Genomic DNA, 19,483 nt, shown 5'->3' with positions numbered 1-19,483 from the left:
TTATGTTCAACTTACTTTCTTAAATTGTATGCTTCAACATAGCATTACATCGACCACTGCATACCATGCCCGTCCCCTCGCCTGATCCACTATCATTCAGTCAACATGGTAGTGACGCCGGATCTGGATCTGGATCCGATACCGAGCTTGGCGAATGTATCGTCGTTCTAGCAACGTCTCCCAAACTCGCCAGGCCCCCTTCTCCATCTGTTCGTACTCCATCTCGAAAACACAAGATCCAACCAGTAGTAGAGATCCCTTCGCCTCGAAAAAGACAGAAAGGTGATGTTACGACGCCGAGGACGGAGAAGATCAGAAAGGTTGGAACCCCACTGTCGAGAGCTTCACCAACGCCAAATGGTAAAGTCCGTGCGAATGGAGGAGGATCTATACCGCTATCTGCTAAGAAAGTGACAGGAGGCAAAGGGAAAGACGTAGTCACTACTCCTACGAAGAATGGTCGCTCGCCTATAGTAAAGCTTTCGACGAAGAAACAAGCAGGTACACCGACTCTCGGATCCAGCTTGACAAACCCATTACCTACCCCTTCACCTGCCCAACAGACGAATCGTAAACGACCGAGAGTGTCAGCCTCGCCCTCCGTCGCTAAGGCTTTGACATTCGACGACGAGATCTTCGATAGTCCCGTCGGTCAGAAGACTACCGATGCTGAAATCACCCGACAGGCGTTTCTGGCGAACGAAGCGCTGAAAAGACAGAGAGAAGCTAGAAATTTCATCTATAAAGGAGAAGCGAGTGCGCCCAAATTGACAAGAAGTGGAAGAGTCGTAGGCAGTGAAAGTGTCAGGGAGAGTGAAGAGCTGGACGAATATGGTGGTCACCCGGAAGAAGATGAACCCCTAGGCGTGGAAGCGGCCATCGTCCCAGATGTCCCAGTACATGCAGATGTACCGATAGCATCTCCCTTGCCTGCCGATAAGAAGAAATTCGTTCCTAGCCTCCCCGAATTAGCTCGACCACATGTCATTCGGATACTGTCAACGCTCAATTCGCATGGAGTTGCAACCAATCCTGAACCATTTGTTGATGAGGAGAAGAACGAGGCTTTGCAGGGTTTAGTGAACCTGTTGAAGGGGACGGTAGAGAGAGGAGAGGGGAACAGTGCGCTCGTGGTGGGACCAAGAGGAGTGGGCAAGACACGGGTGAGCTTTTCGACATGTGCATCTGGGCATATTGACAGCTGACATATAATCCCAGACTGTCGCGCGAGCACTCAACCTTCTTCCGTCTACATCCACAACTTCTCCCATCATCGTCCGACTTTCAGGACATGCTCAAACAAACGACCGACTAGCTATCCGAGAGATGGGTCGTCAGATCGCAGAAGCAGAGGGGAAGAAGCTCGTTGAGGGCGAAGAGGAAGATGGCGAAGAAGGAGGAGACGAGGAGGTGGGTCCACTGGCCAACGGTACATAACATCAGAACTCAAGCTGATGTGGAGCCAACTAGGAATACGCTCCGACCACTTTGCCTTCGCATTTGCTTGCACTGCTTACAACACCCAGTCCAAGAGCTATTGTTATAATCATGGAAGAATTCGATCTTTTTACTGAGCACGCAAGGCAAGCATTGTTGTACTGTTTGCGTAAGTGTTCTAGCTTCTACTGTTGGGGTGCTTGCAACTAAGCCTGTTTTTACAGTCGATGTGGTTCAGAGCGTCAAGACGGGGCCGGTTGAGACAACGGGGCGTGGTGTTGCCGTCATTGGTGTTACTTCGAGAGTGGTAAGTAGTCCCAGCCTGGAACCTCGCACACCTTCGCTGATACTAACGTCGTTCCTGTGCAGGATACTCTTCTGCTACTGGAGAAACGAGTCAAATCTCGGTTCTCGCATCGGGTTTGGCGAGTCTCATCTCCCATCTCTTCCGAGGGTCCGGGATGGACAGAGGTCCTTAGACGAGCTCTTATTCCCTGGGACGACGAAGAGACGACCACGGACGATAGAGCAGTGAGGAAGTGGAAGGGCGATTGGCAATTTGCCGTGGAGGTGCGTCAGTTCACCTGGGTTGCTTGTGTGACGAAGACTGAAACAACTGCTCATTCATAGACGCTTTTGGAGGACGATCGGATCAAACGGAATCTGGATAGATTGACAGGCCTGACAACTGATGTGCGCAACTTGTACCGTCCCTTTGTGAGTTTTGTCAACTTAGTAGGATAGCGGGCGCGTTTACTAATACCGAATCTCTACAGATCGTGCCGATGATGGAAGTGCTTGATTCCAAATTGGATTTCCTCTCGATTCCCGAAGTATTCGACAACGTACTCGCGCAGATAGAAGGTGCTGGATGGGGCTTACAGACGAGCAAGATCAGGGGTGAGTTCGATCGTTCTTTTTGATAGAAACCCATGAGCGAGATTCTGATACCCGTGCGGTCAGGTCTACCACATCCGGCGCTTGGAGTTCTGATCATAGCAAAGCACCTTGCTTATGCTGGAAGAGAGGAATTCAACTTTGCTCAAGTCGAAGAGGAGTATCTGCGGTTTTCGCGAACAAAATTGGTTGGGAGCGGAAAAGTTAGATGGCCGATTGGTGTTTTACGAACCGTGAGTGCTGCGACTGCATCATCAAGCTTGGAAGTTTGCGCTGTTGAAAGAAGGATAACGCGCAGTCGTCGTCATTTGTGTTACTAACCTGAAAATTACCATCAGGCGTACGACCACCTCGTCCGACTGTCGCTGCTCACTCCAGCAAGCAACGCGACTGTCAAACCGCAATTTGCGAAAGTACGATCAGCTCTTTCCCCTCACGAGATCGTGGCGTGGTTCAAAGGTGAAGGGGGGGGTGTCTTAGGGCCAGAGCTCGGTAATTGGGGCAGGATGATGGGTGGGCATGCGTAAGTGCTGTATGAGGCATTTGTCGTTGCTATCAGTGCTGTTGTATCTGAGGAGTGCTTGGACGGAACGGCGGGGGAGCATGTAGCTTTATAAGCATTGGCTTGGATGATGGTACCTACATATTATGCATGCACACATGTTGTATTTGTACTTATCAACCACCAACGCAGTGGACGTGAATAGGTGTTCTGGGTGCCACTGCAAAGCGGTGATCACCGCTCGGTCTCGGTCTCGTTCTTCGAACTGACGACCAACTCCCTTGACTGAACAGTGTTTCAGCTATCGTTATCTCTGATCTTTCCTTCATATCTGCATCTAGTCATATCTCACACACTATCATGTCCTCCAGTCAAACCGTCAAGTCCCTCGACCCGGCAAAGATTGCATTCATCGAATCCGCGATCGAGAATGGTGTTTTGTGCTTTGGTCAATATACCTTGAAATCTGGTCGGTGAGTGCGGGTGGTTTGGTTGGGTCGTATAGCTGTGATGGACATATGACGCTGATTGGGTTTTGATATACTCTTTTCTTTCGTTTTATGTGGTCTCTCTCTTGCTATCTTTCAACCGCCTACACTATCATCTCGGCACTGTCACTACCACCCACCACCTTCCTCGCTCCCCCGACCTTTTGCTCGGTCGCCCCTTTGACCGACTTGCTCGCATCCGCTTTGACCGACTCGTCCTGCACATCTATCAACCTCAAATCTAATTGCTTGGCCCCTCCCCCCCCCTCCTACTGCCACTACCGCTGCTCCCTCGCTCATCTATTTGCTCGCTTTGCAATAACAGTATCTCCCCATACTTCTTCAACGCCGGACTCCTCTACACCGGTTCCCTGCTTTCCGCCACTGCCAACGCCTATGCCAAGATCCTCAGAACATCACGTATACCAGAGTTCGACGTGCTCTTCGGTCCTGCTTACAAGGGCATTTCGCTCGCTGCTATTACTGCTGTGAAATTGTATGAGGCAGAAGGGAAGGAGGTTGGGTACGCTTATAATAGGAAGGAGAAGAAGGATGTGAGTCGGGCGTGGTTTCACCGCAAGGGTTTGACTTGGACAGTCTCGGTGTTGTGTAGAGGGGTAATGCATGAGTGGGAGATGAAGCGAAATGGAGGCGTAGAGTCGTGCTGCACGACGAGAGGGCTGGATCCAGCTGTCTCCACGAAGGGACGAAGCGATGATCGGGAGCGGAGCACGATGATGGCGGATAGAAGGAGGTGGGAGACACTACTTTGGCTGGTCTTGCTCGACAGAGTTGCATATGGTTCTGAACTGATCTTGATAGCTCGGTTGGGAGGCACATCATTGAGGAGGGGTCATATCACTACATTGTGAACCACAGCTGATACACTTGTTCCCCCGCAGCACGGTGAAGGCGGCAACATGGTCGGCTACCCGCTCAAAGGTCGAATCGTCATCATCGACGATGTCCTCACCCGAGGTACCGCTATCCGCGAAGCCATCGCCATTCTCAACCAACACCCCGAAGCAAAACTTGTCGGTATCGTCCAACTTGTTGATCGACAAGAAAAGGGTCAAGGGGAAGGTGGCAAATCGACCGTACAAGAGGTTGAAGAGGAATTTGGTGTACCGGTAGAACCGATCATTGCTCTTAATGACATTTTGAGATATATGGAGGAGAAAGGTGGTTGGGAAAAACAGTTGGAAGAGGTCAAGAAGTACAGAGCGCAATACGGCGTGGAGCTTTAGGCGCGGCGCGGCACTGTCATGACATGGGTTGAGTCGCTCGATGAGTGAATTTTAGATGTTTCTCATGCATGGATCGTGAGGGTCAAATGCGGTATGTGCGTTGTTTGACGACGATACAGATGAATGATCGGCACAAAGGAGGACGAAGTTGGGAAGATATCCCCATGAGGGTGATGTACTCAGAACAAAGGACTGTTCACTGTCCGGCGACTTCAAGATGCCCCACCTTTGGTGACACAGTACACCTACTCTTTGTATGAACACGAGATATAGCAAGCTAGCCCAGCGTTGCTCAATTTGCTAGCAAAGTGACAGGCTAGCTGTAGATTCACATCTTACCGTCTATTCTGATCCAGACGCCCTCGAGACGTCAATCGTTCACGATGGCTCGTTCGCAAGGAGGTTCCCACCCGCCTGCTCCACCACCAAAAGACAAGAGCAAAAGCCATTCTTCCAATATGAATGCCACTTCAGCTCCGGCAATGATCGACTTCTTCCTCGATACATCGTTGATCCCTTCTCTCCCACCACCAGGCGGGAAAGTGACCCACCAAACACTGATGGGTCGACCCAAACTTCCCTTGTCGAAACCTATTCTCAACAACGGCGTATCACGTTCCCCGTCTACGAACGCAGCTGCAGTTGCGATCTTCATCCCAGCCTCGTCGTCGCTGCCTCCTCGAAGTAGCTCGTCAACTTTGGCTGTACCTCGTCCAGGATTAATGAAGAGGAGCTCGTCGTTCGAAGAGCGATCTAGGAATCGAGCTGGGGTAGGAGCTGGAACCGGGGCGGTCCTTGGTAGAAGCGGTAGTGTAGGTGAAGATGTGCGGAAGTGGTCAGTAGGAAGCGGCGATACCGTCCTTGATGCACGAGACCATCATGCAACAAGAGAAGGAGGAAAACCGAATCTGGTGAAGAGGACGTCGTCGCTTGAGCTCCCGAACTTGAGGTCGAAGGTATCCAATGATAGCACGCCTGAATTGAAGGCCGCAGCGAAGGTAAAAAGGACACATACGAGGACAGCTTCGGATTCCACGTTGTGTGATTTGACACAATACAAAAGGGAGAATCTTCCTCCACCTCGATCTACGTCGCTTGTGAAGAGGTCAGGTGCCTCCTCGTTGCGGAGGGAGGACGGCGGAGAAAATTCTTCCAAGTCCAAGTCTCTTCAGACAGGTATTCAGCTTCTGAGAGGTAACTCGTCCGATCGCAAAACCGTTGTCAAGCTCTTGACAGCACTCGAAGCTCTCATTCCTGCTTCACGGATCATTGAGCCTCCTCCGCCATCTCCTTCGAAGGGTATTCTCAACCCGATGAGCTTGATCATTCCAATGTCATTGGTACTCGAAGCATTAGTATACGAGCGAGAGGTACTCAAAGGTTCACCACCCTCAGAGCGATTACCCATCCTTCGTAACGGTTCAACTTTCCATCTCTTCAGTGATGATGCAGAAGTGGGTCAAGGCGAATTAGACTGGACCGTTCTCAGATCGTACATGTTCGCAATGGGAACGATCATCGATATCATCTTCCCACTCGTACAGCAGCATCGCGATACCGAAGAGGAGATGATGATACGAGATCTGATCAAATCTATTCGTGCATATGTGAGCAAGATGAAGAAGGTTTTTGGGGAAGTGGCGAGTATGTATATGGATAGATATGAGTTTGTGAGAGGATGGTGGGATGAGAGTGGGATGAGAACTCAGCTGGTGAAGTGGGTAGATGGGGTGATCTGTTTGATGCATAGCATAGCATAACGCGCTTGTGCAAGCGAGAGTGGAGGTGAAAACAAAACACAGGCCGCTACCGTGATATATCCCGGTGATGTCGGTGATAAATCTGTGAGACAGCTTAATTCCGACACGCCACACTGCTTAGCGGTTAATGATTCCGCCTTTCGCCGATTATGAGATTCTCGGTCTCACCGTACAGACTTGATACACTACGCTGGCAGGGCTCGCTCACACTGCTCTCTCCCTCTGACACACCACACCGTACTGGCACCTGCACTGTTGCACTCTGCACCCCTCACACTCTCACTCTCTCTCTCTCTCGTGCAGTCTGCTTTTCATTGAATTCATCGTTTCTATCAGTTGATACTTTCTTCTTCTTCATCCATCAAAATTCAAGTGAGTATACCTTCCCCCTATACCATCTATCAGCACAACCGAGTCGGAGGAGTAGTAGGATCAAAGCAGCAAAGACACACAGAAGGACAGCACGAAATTAAGAAAGGGAGGATGGTTGGATGGGATTGAAGGGAATATTTTCAAGTGTGGATTGGGATGGAACGATATGGAGAAGGATTGTGTCTTTGCTGTCTTTCGGATCAAACTACCCTTCGACTCTGTGCTGGATCATCGGCCCCATCCATCTGTCTAAGCCGTACTGACAGATCACTTTGTTCCCTCTTCGCAGAATGGGTATTACTCGTGATTCGCGTCACAAGCGCGCCGCTTCCGGTGCTCGACGAGCCCACTAGTGAGTCGCACCCACCCGCACAACACACTCTCGACCGACCTCATTGCTAACACCTTGCTTTGCGACCTACAGCCGAAAGAAGAGAAAGTTCGAGCTCGGTCGACAACCCGCCATGACCAAGCTTGACTCTTCCAAGCGAATTCACGAGGTCCGAACTCGAGGTGGTAACACCAAGTACAGGGCTCTCCGATTGGACTCTGGAAACTTTGCTTGGGGTTCAGAGCACGTCACGAGGAAGACCAGGTTGATCCAGGTTGTGAGTTGGGTTTTTGTTTGTTGTCGGTGGATGAATGGATGGAGAAGAAGGATATAGCGAGGGGAAGGGTGGAGCGAAGGTCCCTGTCGTTGGACATTGCAGTGCTTCTTTCTTCATGTGCTGATCGTTATTCCCCCACTTAGCGATACAACGCTACCAACAACGAGTTGCTCCGAACCCAGACCCTTGTCAAGTCCGCCATCGTTGACGTTGACGCTACCCCCTTCCGTCAATGGTACGAGGCTCACTACGCCCAACCCGTCTTCCGAGGTGGCAAGACCGCTTCCGAGGAGTCTACCGAGGAGAAGAAGCAATCGAACCACGTCAAGCGAATCCTTGAGGAGAGAAAGAAGGACGCCAAGATCGACCCCGTCCTCGAGTCCCAGTTCAAGGCCGGTCGTCTTCTCGCTATCATCACCTCTCGACCAGGTCAATCCGGTCGAGCTGACGGTTATATCTTGGAGGGCAAGGAGTTGGACGTGAGTGCTATCATAGTGTGACACAATGTCTATGTGTAACATCGACTGATCTTATCTGTTCGTCTACCTACCAGTTCTACCACAAGAAGCTCCAGGTCCGAAAGGCCAAGCACGCTGCTTAAACGACTCAAAGAAGGTTGTTGATGTAGAGCTTGTACTGGTTGGAGATGGATACGATTTCGGCATATGTTTTGCGGTTGCACTTGCAGGTCTGGCACGCGGTCTTGGCTCGTAATGTCCACAGAGCACGGAACCGTGATTGAAATGACACGTATCGACTCATCGTGCGAAGGGTACACAATGAGAGAAGTGGAAGGGCACTGATATCGGCCTTAAAAGTCACGTTCATTGTCGTCATGCCCCATCTTTCCTGGCGAGTACACGCATGGCCCACTGTTAGGTTCATACGTCTGTTCTTGATGTCGCTGGCCATTCTGGACTGGTCCCTTCCGCAACAAAGCAAGACAAGCGTTCATTCCTTCCGGTAATACAATTCCCCTTCCTAAAACTATCAACCTATTACACAACCAGAATCAAACTTCACAACTCTTCTACACTACACACAACCATGTCCCATTATCGGACTATAGCTAAATCTTAAGATTGTTCGCCTTCTCTTCCAGCTCTTTGTGAATACTGACTTCGCCAGACTTGCCAATCTTTTCTCTGAGAGATGCGAATCTCTCTGGAGAAGATTTAAATGCTAGAGGTAACGTGGGATCCCATTCACCTCCTGTCATGATTGCAGCGAGGGTCGGGGCGCAGTGGAAGATACGGGCCATCCCTGTGATAGATGGGTCGTCAACGCAAGGTCACGACCGCACTTGTAGTAGTAACTCACCATGACCATTAAAGCCAGCGATGATGTATTGACCTTCTTTCTCCGGTACAGGACCTACAAATGGCACCGAATCGGGAGTCTGCGAAAAATGTGAACCAGTCAGCTCAGCACACGAACGATACCAACCTCTAGCTCTCAATGCCAAGTGGACTCACCAAACCCAAAATACCTGACCAAGCATAATCCAGTCCATCTTCACCTTCCACCATCCTCTCTGCGGAATATCCGCCATTCGGAACGATCTTCGCGAATGAGCCGTAAGCGTTCTGAGCACGTTCGCGAAGCGAGTCAGAATCGTCGTATGTCCCATAGAGGGATTTGGCAGTTGCTTCGAATTGACCGGGCCTGGAAAAGAAGTCAGCAAAGACGTGACGATGAGAGTGGAGATAAGGCTCGCCGAGCTGAGGGATGGTGGGAATCACTCACCACTTTCTCGGTGCAGCGAGCACGATCGAATTGTCCGGTCTTTGCATACTGTGGACCAGAGTACAGGACATCAGTAAACATTCCCCGGGTACTATCATACGTCGAGGCCACTCACACAGAGTAGAAGCGGTCGAGATATCGTAGGGACATGGTCGGCTCGATCCTGGGGAACTCGTCAAGACCGACAGGTGGGAGGTTGAGCTTGATCGCTTCGGCTGCGGGAGTATAGTATCAGCATCTTATACGTGGGTGAATAGTCATTAATACGCGCCAGCAGGCGTGCACTCACCCTTCATGGAAGTGATCAACCCGTCCAACTCGGGTAGTACCAAACTGGTGTATCCATTGGTTGCAAAGACGACCTTTTGAGCCAACACATTTCCCCTCGTAGTCTTCACTTCCCACTTGTACTCCTCATCATCAGCTGAACTTTCAGCTTCGACGACGGCAGTGACAGGTGTCCAGGTGAACAACTTGTATCCGTTCTGCTCTCGGCCTTGGGTTTTGGCGAGGGAGAAATTGACGTGATGGATCGCATAGCATAGCTTTGCAGGGTTGAGAGATGCTGCGGGCCATTCATACGCTCCCAATGCATGAGGTGAGCGAGTAACCTAGTGGCAAAGTGGTTCGTTAGCGATGACAAAGATGAAGAACGGCTGTGATACCGGGTGCAATCCAAGCAAGCCATGGGCTTGAAGGCTAATCTCGTACTCACCTTCTTCGCGTCTTCCTGATCATGGTATTTGATATGCGACAAGTCCAATCCGTACTCTTTCGCCTCGTCGTACGCCATCGCGCAGTATTGCTTGAAATCTTCGTTGAGGATGACATCGAGGGTCTGTCTCGGTGTGAATTCGCATTCCACAGAATGTTCCTCAACAAACTCTTTGACGCTAGGGAGAGGATATAGGGCCTTAGCATTGTTCCGAGTCATTTTGTCCAGACACTGTCTCGGCTTATCCCAACGTGAACCTCTCCAACGACCGATGATAACGGTAAACCACCTTGAAGTCATTGACGTAACCTCCCACTCATCCACCACGATACCAACCACTCGTATCAGACAAGAATTGCTCTCCTCTTACTCACCTAGCCAAAGTGATCCCTTCACTCTTTATAATCTTCCCCGCCTCCTCTTTCCCATGAATCTTACTGAAAGCCGTAAAACCTCGAAATGCATCGGGTCTACAATGACCGGCATTACGACCTGATGCTCCGGAACATGCTTCGCGAGCTTCGATGATCGTTATGCTCTTTGGAGGGTTGGGGGAGGTGAGTAATGAGTGGGCAGTTTTGGTTCCTACATTGATTGATTGGAGAAGCAATGAGGTATGTATTAGCGTCGCTCTTCATAGGTTAGGTTGGAATTACTTCGATCCAAATTGCCTCACACAACTTGGTAGGTAGATTGGTGGGAAGGCGACTCACCAGCTAGTCCACTACCTATGATCACAACCTCTGATCTCTCAGGCAAAGCATCATCTCGTCCCATATTGACGAGCGGATCATCCCTTGTCGTACGTTGCCATTCTGACAATTTCCATGTAGGCGGGAAGACCTTCTCGCCCCATGGCGAGATAGGTGGGTTGGGCGGTACAGCTACTGGCATCGTATTAGAGCGATATGGAACGTGAACTGTATGGAAATGATGTATGGATCTAATATAATGCAGAGAAGTGAGAGCAGTCCTTCTTAGGTCTTCCTATATAAACTCTATGATGGACAGACTAGAGTTGGTGTGAAAGTAGACGTGTCGTAAACCCCAATCATCAATCACACTTCTCGGCGCCGGGTACGGAGTCTAAATACACCACTATTGCATAACACGACTCAACCCCCGTTGAACGAGCAGCAGGTGGGGTGAGTACGTTACTTGCTTCCAGTATACATCGGACCGAACGAGATCGGACATTGTGACATCGGGAATCACACTCCGTCGGATTTGACCGAGATCGGCAGAAAGGGAGTATTTCTTGCCGAACTTGTATCTGGCAGATGATAATTATGACCAGCCCATCGATGAGCTCGTTGGGACATCACAGCCCTCGGTGTCAGGAGTAGCTATTGCAACGTAGTACGATCTAAACCTATAACAGTGGCATCATCTCATTGCTGGTGAGGACCGACAATTAATATGTCGACTACAGGATGACTGAGACCAGTCACAGAAGATCACAAGAGCAAAGCTAGTCCTCCTTGTCAAGTGGTAGCATGCTACGATTCGTGCTAACATCTAATGTGTATTGTACAACTTCACGAGAAACAGCACACCAATCATTGTCCTTGCTGCAAACTATTTTCTTCTCTCCACTACGTTTCCGTCCCCCACCCATTCCCTAGTCCACGATTAAACGCCGTCTGATAGAAATCCTGATTCATGAACCATTCATGCAGCTCTCCGGCTGTCGAGTCCGGCACAGAAGTATTGTTGATATTCGGGGGGTGCGTCGAAGAGTGCGAGTCGATACCCGGCAACCATTCGGCTCGGAGGGAAATCATCACTTCTGTCGCTTTTTCCGCCTCGCGCCATGTTTGAGCTAAGAGTGGTTGTAAAGCAAGATCAGCATTTGAGATCTAGCATATGGTGTGTCGTTCAAATCACTCACAGAGTCGTCGCATCATTGAGATCTTCGAAAGATGATAGTACGGTCAGCTTCTAGCGTTCGAACATGGTCGTTTTGTGGAAGGGAGCTCACCAGGGCGTCGATGTCTCGGACAGTCGCTCGCATGTCCGAGCCTCTATCTTGCTCCACAACAGCCTTCAGCAAGAAGATCGTCGAAGCGGTAGACGTGATACTACCAACAAATGTTAGTCACCTGCCAAATTTGATTGGATTGTATGCTCACTTGATAAAGGTTGCAGGCCCGCATCTGATGGTATGCAGATCATCATAGAGCTGCAATAAGTTCAAGATGTTCTTCGCCGCACGATTACACCGCTCAGCCGGCGATGGCTCGTCATTGATATCGTCTCGGTAGAAAGGTCGGTACAGGAAGATGGTAGTGAGGTGGTACGTCATGTGCATGAGTAAAACGTGTGGGAGAGGAAGAGAGGCTGGATTCGGTGTAGGTTGAGCGGCATACCATGCCTCCAGACGAGGGCCGAGATGTTTGACGGACTGGATGTGCGTCTCGCTATCGCTCACAGGGGAGTATCTGATTCATACCTCGACGTCAACGATGCCAAGCATTTGAGCAGAAGAAATCGGTTTGCACTCACAGTGTCTCCAACACTCCCGCAAGCAGTGCTCCGAGCTTACAAGTCCAGTGGAATATCGTCGATTGCATGCTCTTCAATCCATTCACGCGCCCATTATTTTGCAGATCGCTGTGAGCCCAGTGCGATGAGACTGGTACCGTCCACCGCTGAATATCCAAATTTCGGTCGATCTTAGGATACGGGATGGGAGGGTTGGATGAAGCGAAGAATGCAGGTCTTCCAACGGCGATTGCTCGCAGCTGGTGGAAATACGTCAGAACATTTCAACTGCACAAAGTGTGCGGGACACTTACGATATCCTGAAGGTAGATGGCCCAGTATGCTGCGTCACGTAACAGCAGTTCTTGTTCAGACATACGACCTCGTTTCACATACGGTTCACACTGCATGTCAGCGTTGTTCCGTCTTACATTAACTTACATTGATATTCACTCCAAGCTACATCGGTGCCATCAGCATCTTCAATAGTGACTGTCAAAATGCGAGCCGCGCTTACTACCTGTATCATGCCAAAAGTCATTGCGAAGTAGGTGTATCCCAAATTACTTCCAGACGTCACTTGTGGTTTCAAGTTTTGGCATCTGAGCATACATCATCAGCTCACGCCGAACGGGAATGCACAGTTTCTCACACTCACGTCGACAACAAGTTGATCGCTCTCAACGAGCTCACAGATGGCAGATCACATTCTATCCCTGCCAACTTTGTACAGTGCTGGATAAACTCCTCATGTCTATCTTTCAACTTTTCCGGCCATTCCCCACCGAGGAGATAGAGACCAAGAAACAACGTGGTGCAATGTAAGAGCGGGGTGTAGTATGTCGTCCTCGTTTCGACTGGTGGTCCAGATGGACCGATCAGATTACATATTGCCATATCTTCGAAGAACGCAGGCATATCAACGACGAGACACCATGGTGCGTAATAGGCAGCGAAATGGGCGAGGGCGGCATCATGTACTGATCTATCGACCATTAGTCCAGGTGGGAGATGGCGGGACCAGTCGACACATCCGTCTATTATTCGTTGTGGTGGAGGGTTGGATTGGGTACTGGTAACAGGTGTGGCAGGGCCTTGGGATTGATTCGATTGATGGGTCCATATGGATGTAGCGCCGTAGTGTAGCAAAGGGCCATTGCTGGTTCTCTACAACGTACCAATGAGTCAATCAGTCACACGATGTCTGCGGCAAACACCACTCACCTGAAGACGCTCATATCCTTCTTCATCGTTTCTTATCAAATCTCCAGATGGAGCACCGTGCGTGACGGGCTTCTGTGCGGGTAAATGTCTGATCTGTCGTCCTCCCTGTGCAATCGTACCTCCGTCCGTAGTAGGCGAAGGAGCTCGCGACGGCTCTTCACTAGTCTCACGAGACGCGGTAAGCTTGACAAGGGAACTGGTCGTCAAGGGATGTGAAGGCGGAGGTCTGGAAGAACGTGGATTGGCCAGTACGATACTTTCGAGAAGGGCGACTCGTTCTTTCAGGTCTTCCAGCTCTCGATTCGTCCTGTTACATGCAGAGTAAGCTCCAACATAACGTGAAAGTTGACGAAGGAGAATACAACTAACTTTCTCTTATCTTCTTCCTCGTATTCACAAGTCCACCCTCGTTCCGAACAGACATCACAAACCGGTTGAGCTCCATTACATCTTGTTTTCCTGCGACGCGAAATGAGAGTTAGACCTCTTTATACCAGGCGCAGTCAATGGCAAGATATGGACCTCGCAACAACAGGACGATGTAACATGCATCATCCCGTGGTAGACTCTTTCGGATCATGTTCCGACGCACAAACGTAACACTCACCTCTTACGACATCTATCACAAGCTCTCGAGACATGTGGTATGTGTCTCTTCTGCTTCTTACTATCCGGCTGACCGTCTGCTGAGGAGCTCATCTTGTTCGGCGACTCAGACCTCATACTCTCTGAGCAATGGAGTAAGAGAGAGGGGGATATGGGACTGGGAATATGTATATGGGAATGTATTCCCTTGCGAATCAGATGGACCCATGCGGGTATTAAACCAGCTACGAGTTCCCGTAATATTCCAACCGTGGGAATGTTTACAATACACTCATCGCGGGTTTGCATCCCGAAAAAATCCGAACTGCTCTTTGTAGCATGTGAGGAGGTGGGACAGTGACCTCGTGGTGTCTATTCCATGTATAGAGCAGCATCTCCCAAAGAGCGACCGCTTGACCCCTTTGATGAGTGATTGTATACTTGTCCATGTACGACCCACTCAACAATACTACAAACATGCAACTTGATCGAGGACCAGGAAGAATGCTGACGACATGACGCTATTGTCCAATATTAAGGTAACTCATCTCACGCGATCGAATCGAAAATAAAGTACGGGAACAATAGAGCGTATCACCGTAGGGGAATCATGACAGCAAAGTACGAACAAAGTGTCCTTCAGATGACTCAGTTCACCCGCCTGCGTTCAGAGCGCTACTGCCATGCCGACGCAGACAGACGCTATCGCCAAACAGCTTTGGACGAATACCCCAGTCAGGCTGTCGAGCTTGTAAGAAGAAGCAGCAGACGAGGGGGCTGAGCTAGCCGACGAGGTAGCGAAGGGGTTGGACCTGCAAGACGAGGCAATTCGAGGAAGGTCAGCCAGAGTTCCATGCCAGTGTTCACCCGTTGCGGGTTCACATGGACAACGAAGAGGAAGCAGGTGCTAGAGAGGAGTGAGCCAACAGGATCACAGGTACTTACGTTGCGGAAGAAGTTTGGGTGTTTGCATTAGGGATGTTGACACTCTGGGAAGTGGCAGCGGTGGCCGAGGCTGATGCCGTTGTGGAAGTCACTACGTGGAAGTGTGTCATTAGCAGCAGCCAGCCAGCCTCTCAACACCGAAACAGACCAAGTTCCTGCTGTTGTCGTGCTAGTGCGGAACAAAGATGGTATACAAGCAACGGTTATCACTCACCTTCACCGTCTGCAATCTCGAACGCTTGACTCGTCGCCAAGACTTGCGCCTCGTTCGTCGTATTCACGAAATTGACAACGTACCCTTTGCTAAAGATCAAGACAAGTGAGGTCATTTCAGCTCGATGTTCCTCCCCAGAGGAGTGAGGTGTGCCGCCAGCTGTGTGACTCACCTAGCCTGAAGCTGGGGGAGGAGGACTCGGACATAGTCCGCCGTTGCATTAGCTAAGTAAGGGTACGGTCAGCCCACTTGACAATGAGGTTGAGCGCTTCCCCACAGGGAAAAACTCAAGCGGGAAGGAGGTCCATATAGCCTCGTGAAGATGGACTTCAATAGGGAAGGGCGGAAGAGATAGTTGCGAGAAAATCGTAATGGCAAGGCTAAGAGCAGATGCTGAATCAGACGTGAAACCACTCACTGCTATCTGCGATACTATGATTCCCACCCAATACACTCTGATCCTGATTACTCAACAATACTCGGAATAGGTAAATGTCCGAATCTGGTGTCGAAGTTGTCCAATTGAGATTGACAGTGTTGTTCTTGTACCTGTAGTCGGGACGGCAGGGAAAGGGAGGAGACGAGTCGAATGTCAGCTGAAGAAGGTCTTGATTTTGTGAAACTGTCAAAATCCGAGTGGTTGGATGGAGGGAGACGACAGGAAAGGAGGAAGCAATGCTAAGTGAACAAAGTCGTTAGGCTTACCAGATAGTATCGGAAGCAGGATACAGGATGGTGATAGCAGCTATGACCCAAAACCCATCTCGGCTCAGCTCGACTCCGCTTGACTTGAGAAGTATCAAACTCGAGATAATTACCTTGAGCCGACGTGATCAGACCAAGCGCAACAAAGATGAGACGCGCGAGCATGCTATGCGGGATATCGTATTTCGTTGGGAGGCGTAATCAATCGGCGACGAGCGGAAGGTGGTGGGTAGTCAGAGCTATACAATGAGGTGAGAAGGAAAAGAGAGAGAGAAGTTCAAGTGAGTCAACGAATACTACATCAACAATGTTGTAGGGGGAGAGATCCGTGCCATCCGCTCAATCCCACGCACACAAATGTACACAAATATGTTTCAGGTTTCGTCCTTTGAGAAAGGACCAAGACCGAAAACTCTCAAGCCCTTTCCCTAGTCACTTTCTACCACGTCGCATGATCTTTGTTTCCGTATAGGATAGATGATACATCGCCTTGTAATTCATGAAGCGGAAAGATTGGAATGCTAATCAGATTTGAGGAAGTAGAAGATACGAGTATGCGTAATCACCTTGTGCTTGTGCTTCGCTCGTTCTTGCGCCGAGACCTGGGTGCACAGATCGCGTATTGTTAAAGCCGGTTGGTGGACATGTCCGCTTACTATGTTCGTGCAGCACAACTACAACTGAACACAAATACAATTACATGCTAACTTCTTCAACCTGCTGTTCGACCGTGTATGTATCATGCAGAGCAAGTTTCTAGCACTATGTACAAAGTTGGTATTTACACTATGAGAACTGACATACTCCGCACATCTTGGTTTCTGCTCTGGCGACGATATTCGTACTCGGCAACGTACTTGTACTAGCACTCGCAGCGACTGTCGAACTCCCCACTGAGCTAGACGGACTGACACTGCTCGTACTGATTCCAGTAGTACTGCTACTAGTACTGGCACTGACACTGCTCGTAGATGTTGAGAACAAGTTCGTGCCTACACTCGCCAAGGTCGTACCTCCACCTGTCAAGCTGGTACTTCTCAAATCACAACTTGTCAATCCGGAATTACTACACACGCTATCGGGCATCGCGCCGCTCAAGCTCGGATTCGAGGTGAGGGATAAGGTTGTCAGACTTGATGGGAAGGAGGTGGGCGGTGATGTGAAAGCGTTGTTTTGGAGATAGAGCGTTTTCAGGTTCGTCAATTGGCTGAGTGAGGGTATCTGGCCCGATAACGAGTTATACGATAGATCACTGTGCACAGGTCAAAACGTGTCAGCTTCATATCTCTTATCAGGGTAGCTGTTTAAGACTCACAGGTACGTCAAGGAGCTTGGCAGCTTGTCAACCTTGCCGTCCGTCGAACTTTGACCTGTCACAGCTACCGTCAAAAGCTTGGTATTCGTCGACAAGTCCGGCATCGTCTTGCCCAGATTAGCGTTGTTGACCAAGACGAACGTCGTCAAGCCTTTTGCGCTGGAGAAAGGGGCGGAGTCGATGGGTCCCACAAGAGAGGTGTATTCGATATCGAGGGTGGTGAAGTCGGGCAGCGAAAGGAGAGAGGAGGGGAACGAGCCACCTACGAGGTTACGGAACAGACTGTTAGCGGTGATCCTATTAGGGTAAAACGAAGAGAAGCTGTGGACCATCAAGGATCACTCACTTGGTACCGAAGAGTTACCCATCAGATGCAATGCCTGTAACGCGTAGATGTTCCCTAAGGTATCAGGAAGCTGACTCGGCACATTCGGATATTGCAATGTCAGACCCGTTACTCTTCCTCTCGAATCACACGAAACGCCCGACCATCCTCCACATGGACTGGCGTCTTTCCCCCAACTGCTCAGGCCATTGCCCTCCGTCTCCTTGAGGACGTCCATCAATGCGCAGAACTGTAGGGCGGAACCCACGCCGGTAGAATTACCATTAACGATAGGTTGGGAGAAATCGTTTGTGGTAGACGCGAGGAGGGGAACGCAATCTGAACAAGGGTAAGATGAGGGGACGGTCGAAGCGCTTGTGGTGAATTGATTCACACACGTTGTAAGGGTTTGTGAAGATGTCCCAGTGCTGGATGGAGCGGATGCGGTGGTCGACCCAGTCCCAGATACTGAGAGGGATGTTGCGTCGGTAGAGTTGCTCGCGGATGCCGCGCCCTTGTCAGAACTCGAGGATTTGGTCAACAGCGACGTGCAGAGACCGATTATAAGCGCCATCAACGCGATGATAGCTATGATAATGCCATACTACCAATTCCAATGTGAATGGTCAGTCTCCATCGGAAACGATGTGACAAGCGAAACTCACCTTTCGGATCTTTTGCTGTTTCGTCGTCTTCTCATCCTTGTTCCTTCTCCACCTCCATCCGGGATCACCCGCCCCACTGATCGGTCTCGGTCTCGCCTTTTTATCTTCCTCTACATATCCCGCATCCCATTCCGTTCTCCCTATCCAACCAGGAGACCGTCTAGCGAACGAAGTCTGACTATAACTTGTCTCTCTAACAGGACTCGATCCGCTGGTGAAGCTTCTCGTGCAGGAGTCAGAATGATCGGGTACGGCCAATCTGACTGGTCTGACATTCCTTCTGAATCGTTCCATCTCCTGCTCTTCTCTTTCCCGCATCGCTTGTATCGATCCTGACACCTGGTCATTCCCTCCTCCTCCGGTGCGGATCTTGAGTATACTTTTCCCAGGCATCCAAAGTGAATCTCTAGATCGTTGAGCTACTTTGGAAATGGAATCCAACCCTTTCCCAAGTAAAGTCTGTCTCTTTCCAGATCGTGTCGATGACTCACCCCATCCTCCTCCAAGCGAAGAGGAAGGAGACGGCGTAGGGATAGGCGGAGGTGATGGACCAAGATATGTCGGGGTGAGAAGAACGTTGTGTAATACGCTTTCGTAATTATTAGGAGTAGTGATCGTTGTCTGAGCATGAGGGTTCTTCTTCGTGGCAGGATTGGTTACTTGAGGGGCGGCACGATTCGTCATCATCATATGCTGAGGTATGACTTGTCCCGGTTTGATATCGACTTTCCCTCCTTTCCAAGAAGGATATCGATGTCCAGCTTCCACTTCTGCAAACTCGAACGGATCGTCCACTTTTGCATTCGCAGCTGTCTTCTTCTTCTTCTCCTTTTCCTTCTTTGATGATACTTCAGCAGGCAACGGGAGAGCTTTGTTAGGTGTACCAGGATCAATGATCACGTCAATCGACGAAGAGGGATACATCATCTTTGTCTTTTGCAGATCCAATGGTGGAGGTCGTGAATTCGCATTGGCGGATGACGATCCTCGTTGATGTTTTGACTTGGGATTGGATGGGAACGGTGTAGATGGTTCTGGATATTCCGAGTGGACTGGCGAGATTGTCCCCTGGGATATGATGGTAGGATGACGAGGCCCAGGTTTGGTCGGTGGGATGGGAGGGAGAGGTTGTGACACGAAGAGAGGTGGGTGTCGAGCTGGAAGGAGGGAGAGGAGCGAGAAGCGCGATTTGAATCGTGTAGGTCGATCTTCGGAAGGTGCCATGGTGAAGCTCAGGCGGCCGTTTGGT

At 50.1% G+C, this 19,483-nt stretch overlaps 8 protein-coding genes across 8 annotated transcripts; 4 read left to right on the top strand and 4 right to left on the bottom strand.

Annotated features, from left to right (window-relative positions):
- Window positions 1–65: 65 nt before the first annotated feature.
- Window positions 66–2,861, top strand: CI109_104309 (uncharacterized protein; the record flags this gene model as incomplete). Its single annotated transcript, XM_032003960.1, has 9 exons — window positions 66–1,163; window positions 1,219–1,410; window positions 1,471–1,606; window positions 1,662–1,744; window positions 1,807–2,007; window positions 2,068–2,154; window positions 2,214–2,337; window positions 2,401–2,567; window positions 2,673–2,861. The coding sequence occupies 9 exons, from the start codon at window positions 66–68 to the stop codon at window positions 2,859–2,861; spliced, it is 2,277 nt and encodes a 758-aa protein (XP_031861562.1).
- A 335-nt stretch (window positions 2,862–3,196) lies between these two features.
- CI109_104308 (orotate phosphoribosyltransferase) lies at window positions 3,197–4,571 on the top strand (the record flags this gene model as incomplete). Its single annotated transcript, XM_032003961.1, has 3 exons — window positions 3,197–3,309; window positions 3,650–3,878; window positions 4,227–4,571. The coding sequence occupies 3 exons, from the start codon at window positions 3,197–3,199 to the stop codon at window positions 4,569–4,571; spliced, it is 687 nt and encodes a 228-aa protein (XP_031861563.1).
- A 383-nt stretch (window positions 4,572–4,954) lies between these two features.
- On the top strand, window positions 4,955–6,321 carry CI109_104307 (uncharacterized protein; the record flags this gene model as incomplete). The annotated part of the gene is made up of 2 exons (XM_065967475.1): window positions 4,955–6,215; window positions 6,281–6,321. 2 exons carry the CDS (start codon window positions 4,955–4,957, stop codon window positions 6,319–6,321), a joined length of 1,302 nt encoding a protein of 433 aa, XP_065823547.1.
- A 672-nt stretch (window positions 6,322–6,993) lies between these two features.
- On the top strand, window positions 6,994–7,912 carry CI109_104306 (40S ribosomal eS8 domain-containing protein; the record flags this gene model as incomplete). Its single annotated transcript, XM_032003962.2, has 4 exons — window positions 6,994–7,055; window positions 7,128–7,311; window positions 7,455–7,790; window positions 7,865–7,912. The coding sequence occupies 4 exons, from the start codon at window positions 6,994–6,996 to the stop codon at window positions 7,910–7,912; spliced, it is 630 nt and encodes a 209-aa protein (XP_031861564.2).
- Window positions 7,913–8,380: 468 nt separating this feature from the next.
- Window positions 8,381–10,666, bottom strand: CI109_104305 (uncharacterized protein; the record flags this gene model as incomplete). The annotated part of the gene is made up of 9 exons (XM_032003963.1): window positions 8,381–8,574; window positions 8,632–8,710; window positions 8,787–8,976; window positions 9,058–9,105; window positions 9,173–9,272; window positions 9,347–9,668; window positions 9,773–9,950; window positions 10,147–10,357; window positions 10,486–10,666. 9 exons carry the CDS (start codon window positions 10,664–10,666, stop codon window positions 8,381–8,383), a joined length of 1,503 nt encoding a protein of 500 aa, XP_031861565.1.
- A 701-nt stretch (window positions 10,667–11,367) lies between these two features.
- CI109_104304 (uncharacterized protein) lies at window positions 11,368–14,179 on the bottom strand (the record flags this gene model as incomplete). The annotated part of the gene is made up of 12 exons (XM_065967474.1): window positions 11,368–11,594; window positions 11,664–11,685; window positions 11,754–11,853; window positions 11,905–12,213; window positions 12,278–12,516; window positions 12,571–12,660; window positions 12,710–12,715; window positions 12,774–12,858; window positions 12,915–13,423; window positions 13,481–13,787; window positions 13,850–13,939; window positions 14,088–14,179. The coding sequence occupies 12 exons, from the start codon at window positions 14,177–14,179 to the stop codon at window positions 11,368–11,370; spliced, it is 2,076 nt and encodes a 691-aa protein (XP_065823546.1).
- A 553-nt stretch (window positions 14,180–14,732) lies between these two features.
- On the bottom strand, window positions 14,733–16,094 carry CI109_104303 (uncharacterized protein; the record flags this gene model as incomplete). Its single annotated transcript, XM_065967473.1, has 7 exons — window positions 14,733–14,877; window positions 15,011–15,101; window positions 15,225–15,313; window positions 15,397–15,448; window positions 15,643–15,773; window positions 15,930–15,969; window positions 16,043–16,094. The coding sequence occupies 7 exons, from the start codon at window positions 16,092–16,094 to the stop codon at window positions 14,733–14,735; spliced, it is 600 nt and encodes a 199-aa protein (XP_065823545.1).
- A 621-nt stretch (window positions 16,095–16,715) lies between these two features.
- Window positions 16,716–19,458, bottom strand: CI109_104302 (uncharacterized protein; the record flags this gene model as incomplete). The annotated part of the gene is made up of 4 exons (XM_065967472.1): window positions 16,716–17,181; window positions 17,245–17,506; window positions 17,591–18,173; window positions 18,235–19,458. The coding sequence occupies 4 exons, from the start codon at window positions 19,456–19,458 to the stop codon at window positions 16,716–16,718; spliced, it is 2,535 nt and encodes an 844-aa protein (XP_065823544.1).
- Between the last annotated feature and the right edge of the window lie 25 nt (window positions 19,459–19,483).

The sequence above is a fragment of the Kwoniella shandongensis genome, chromosome 7 (genome assembly GCF_008629635.2).
Source record: "Kwoniella shandongensis chromosome 7, complete sequence".
NCBI lineage: Eukaryota > Fungi > Basidiomycota > Tremellomycetes > Tremellales > Cryptococcaceae > Kwoniella > Kwoniella shandongensis.
This window is presented reverse-complemented; position numbering and strand designations above follow the sequence as displayed.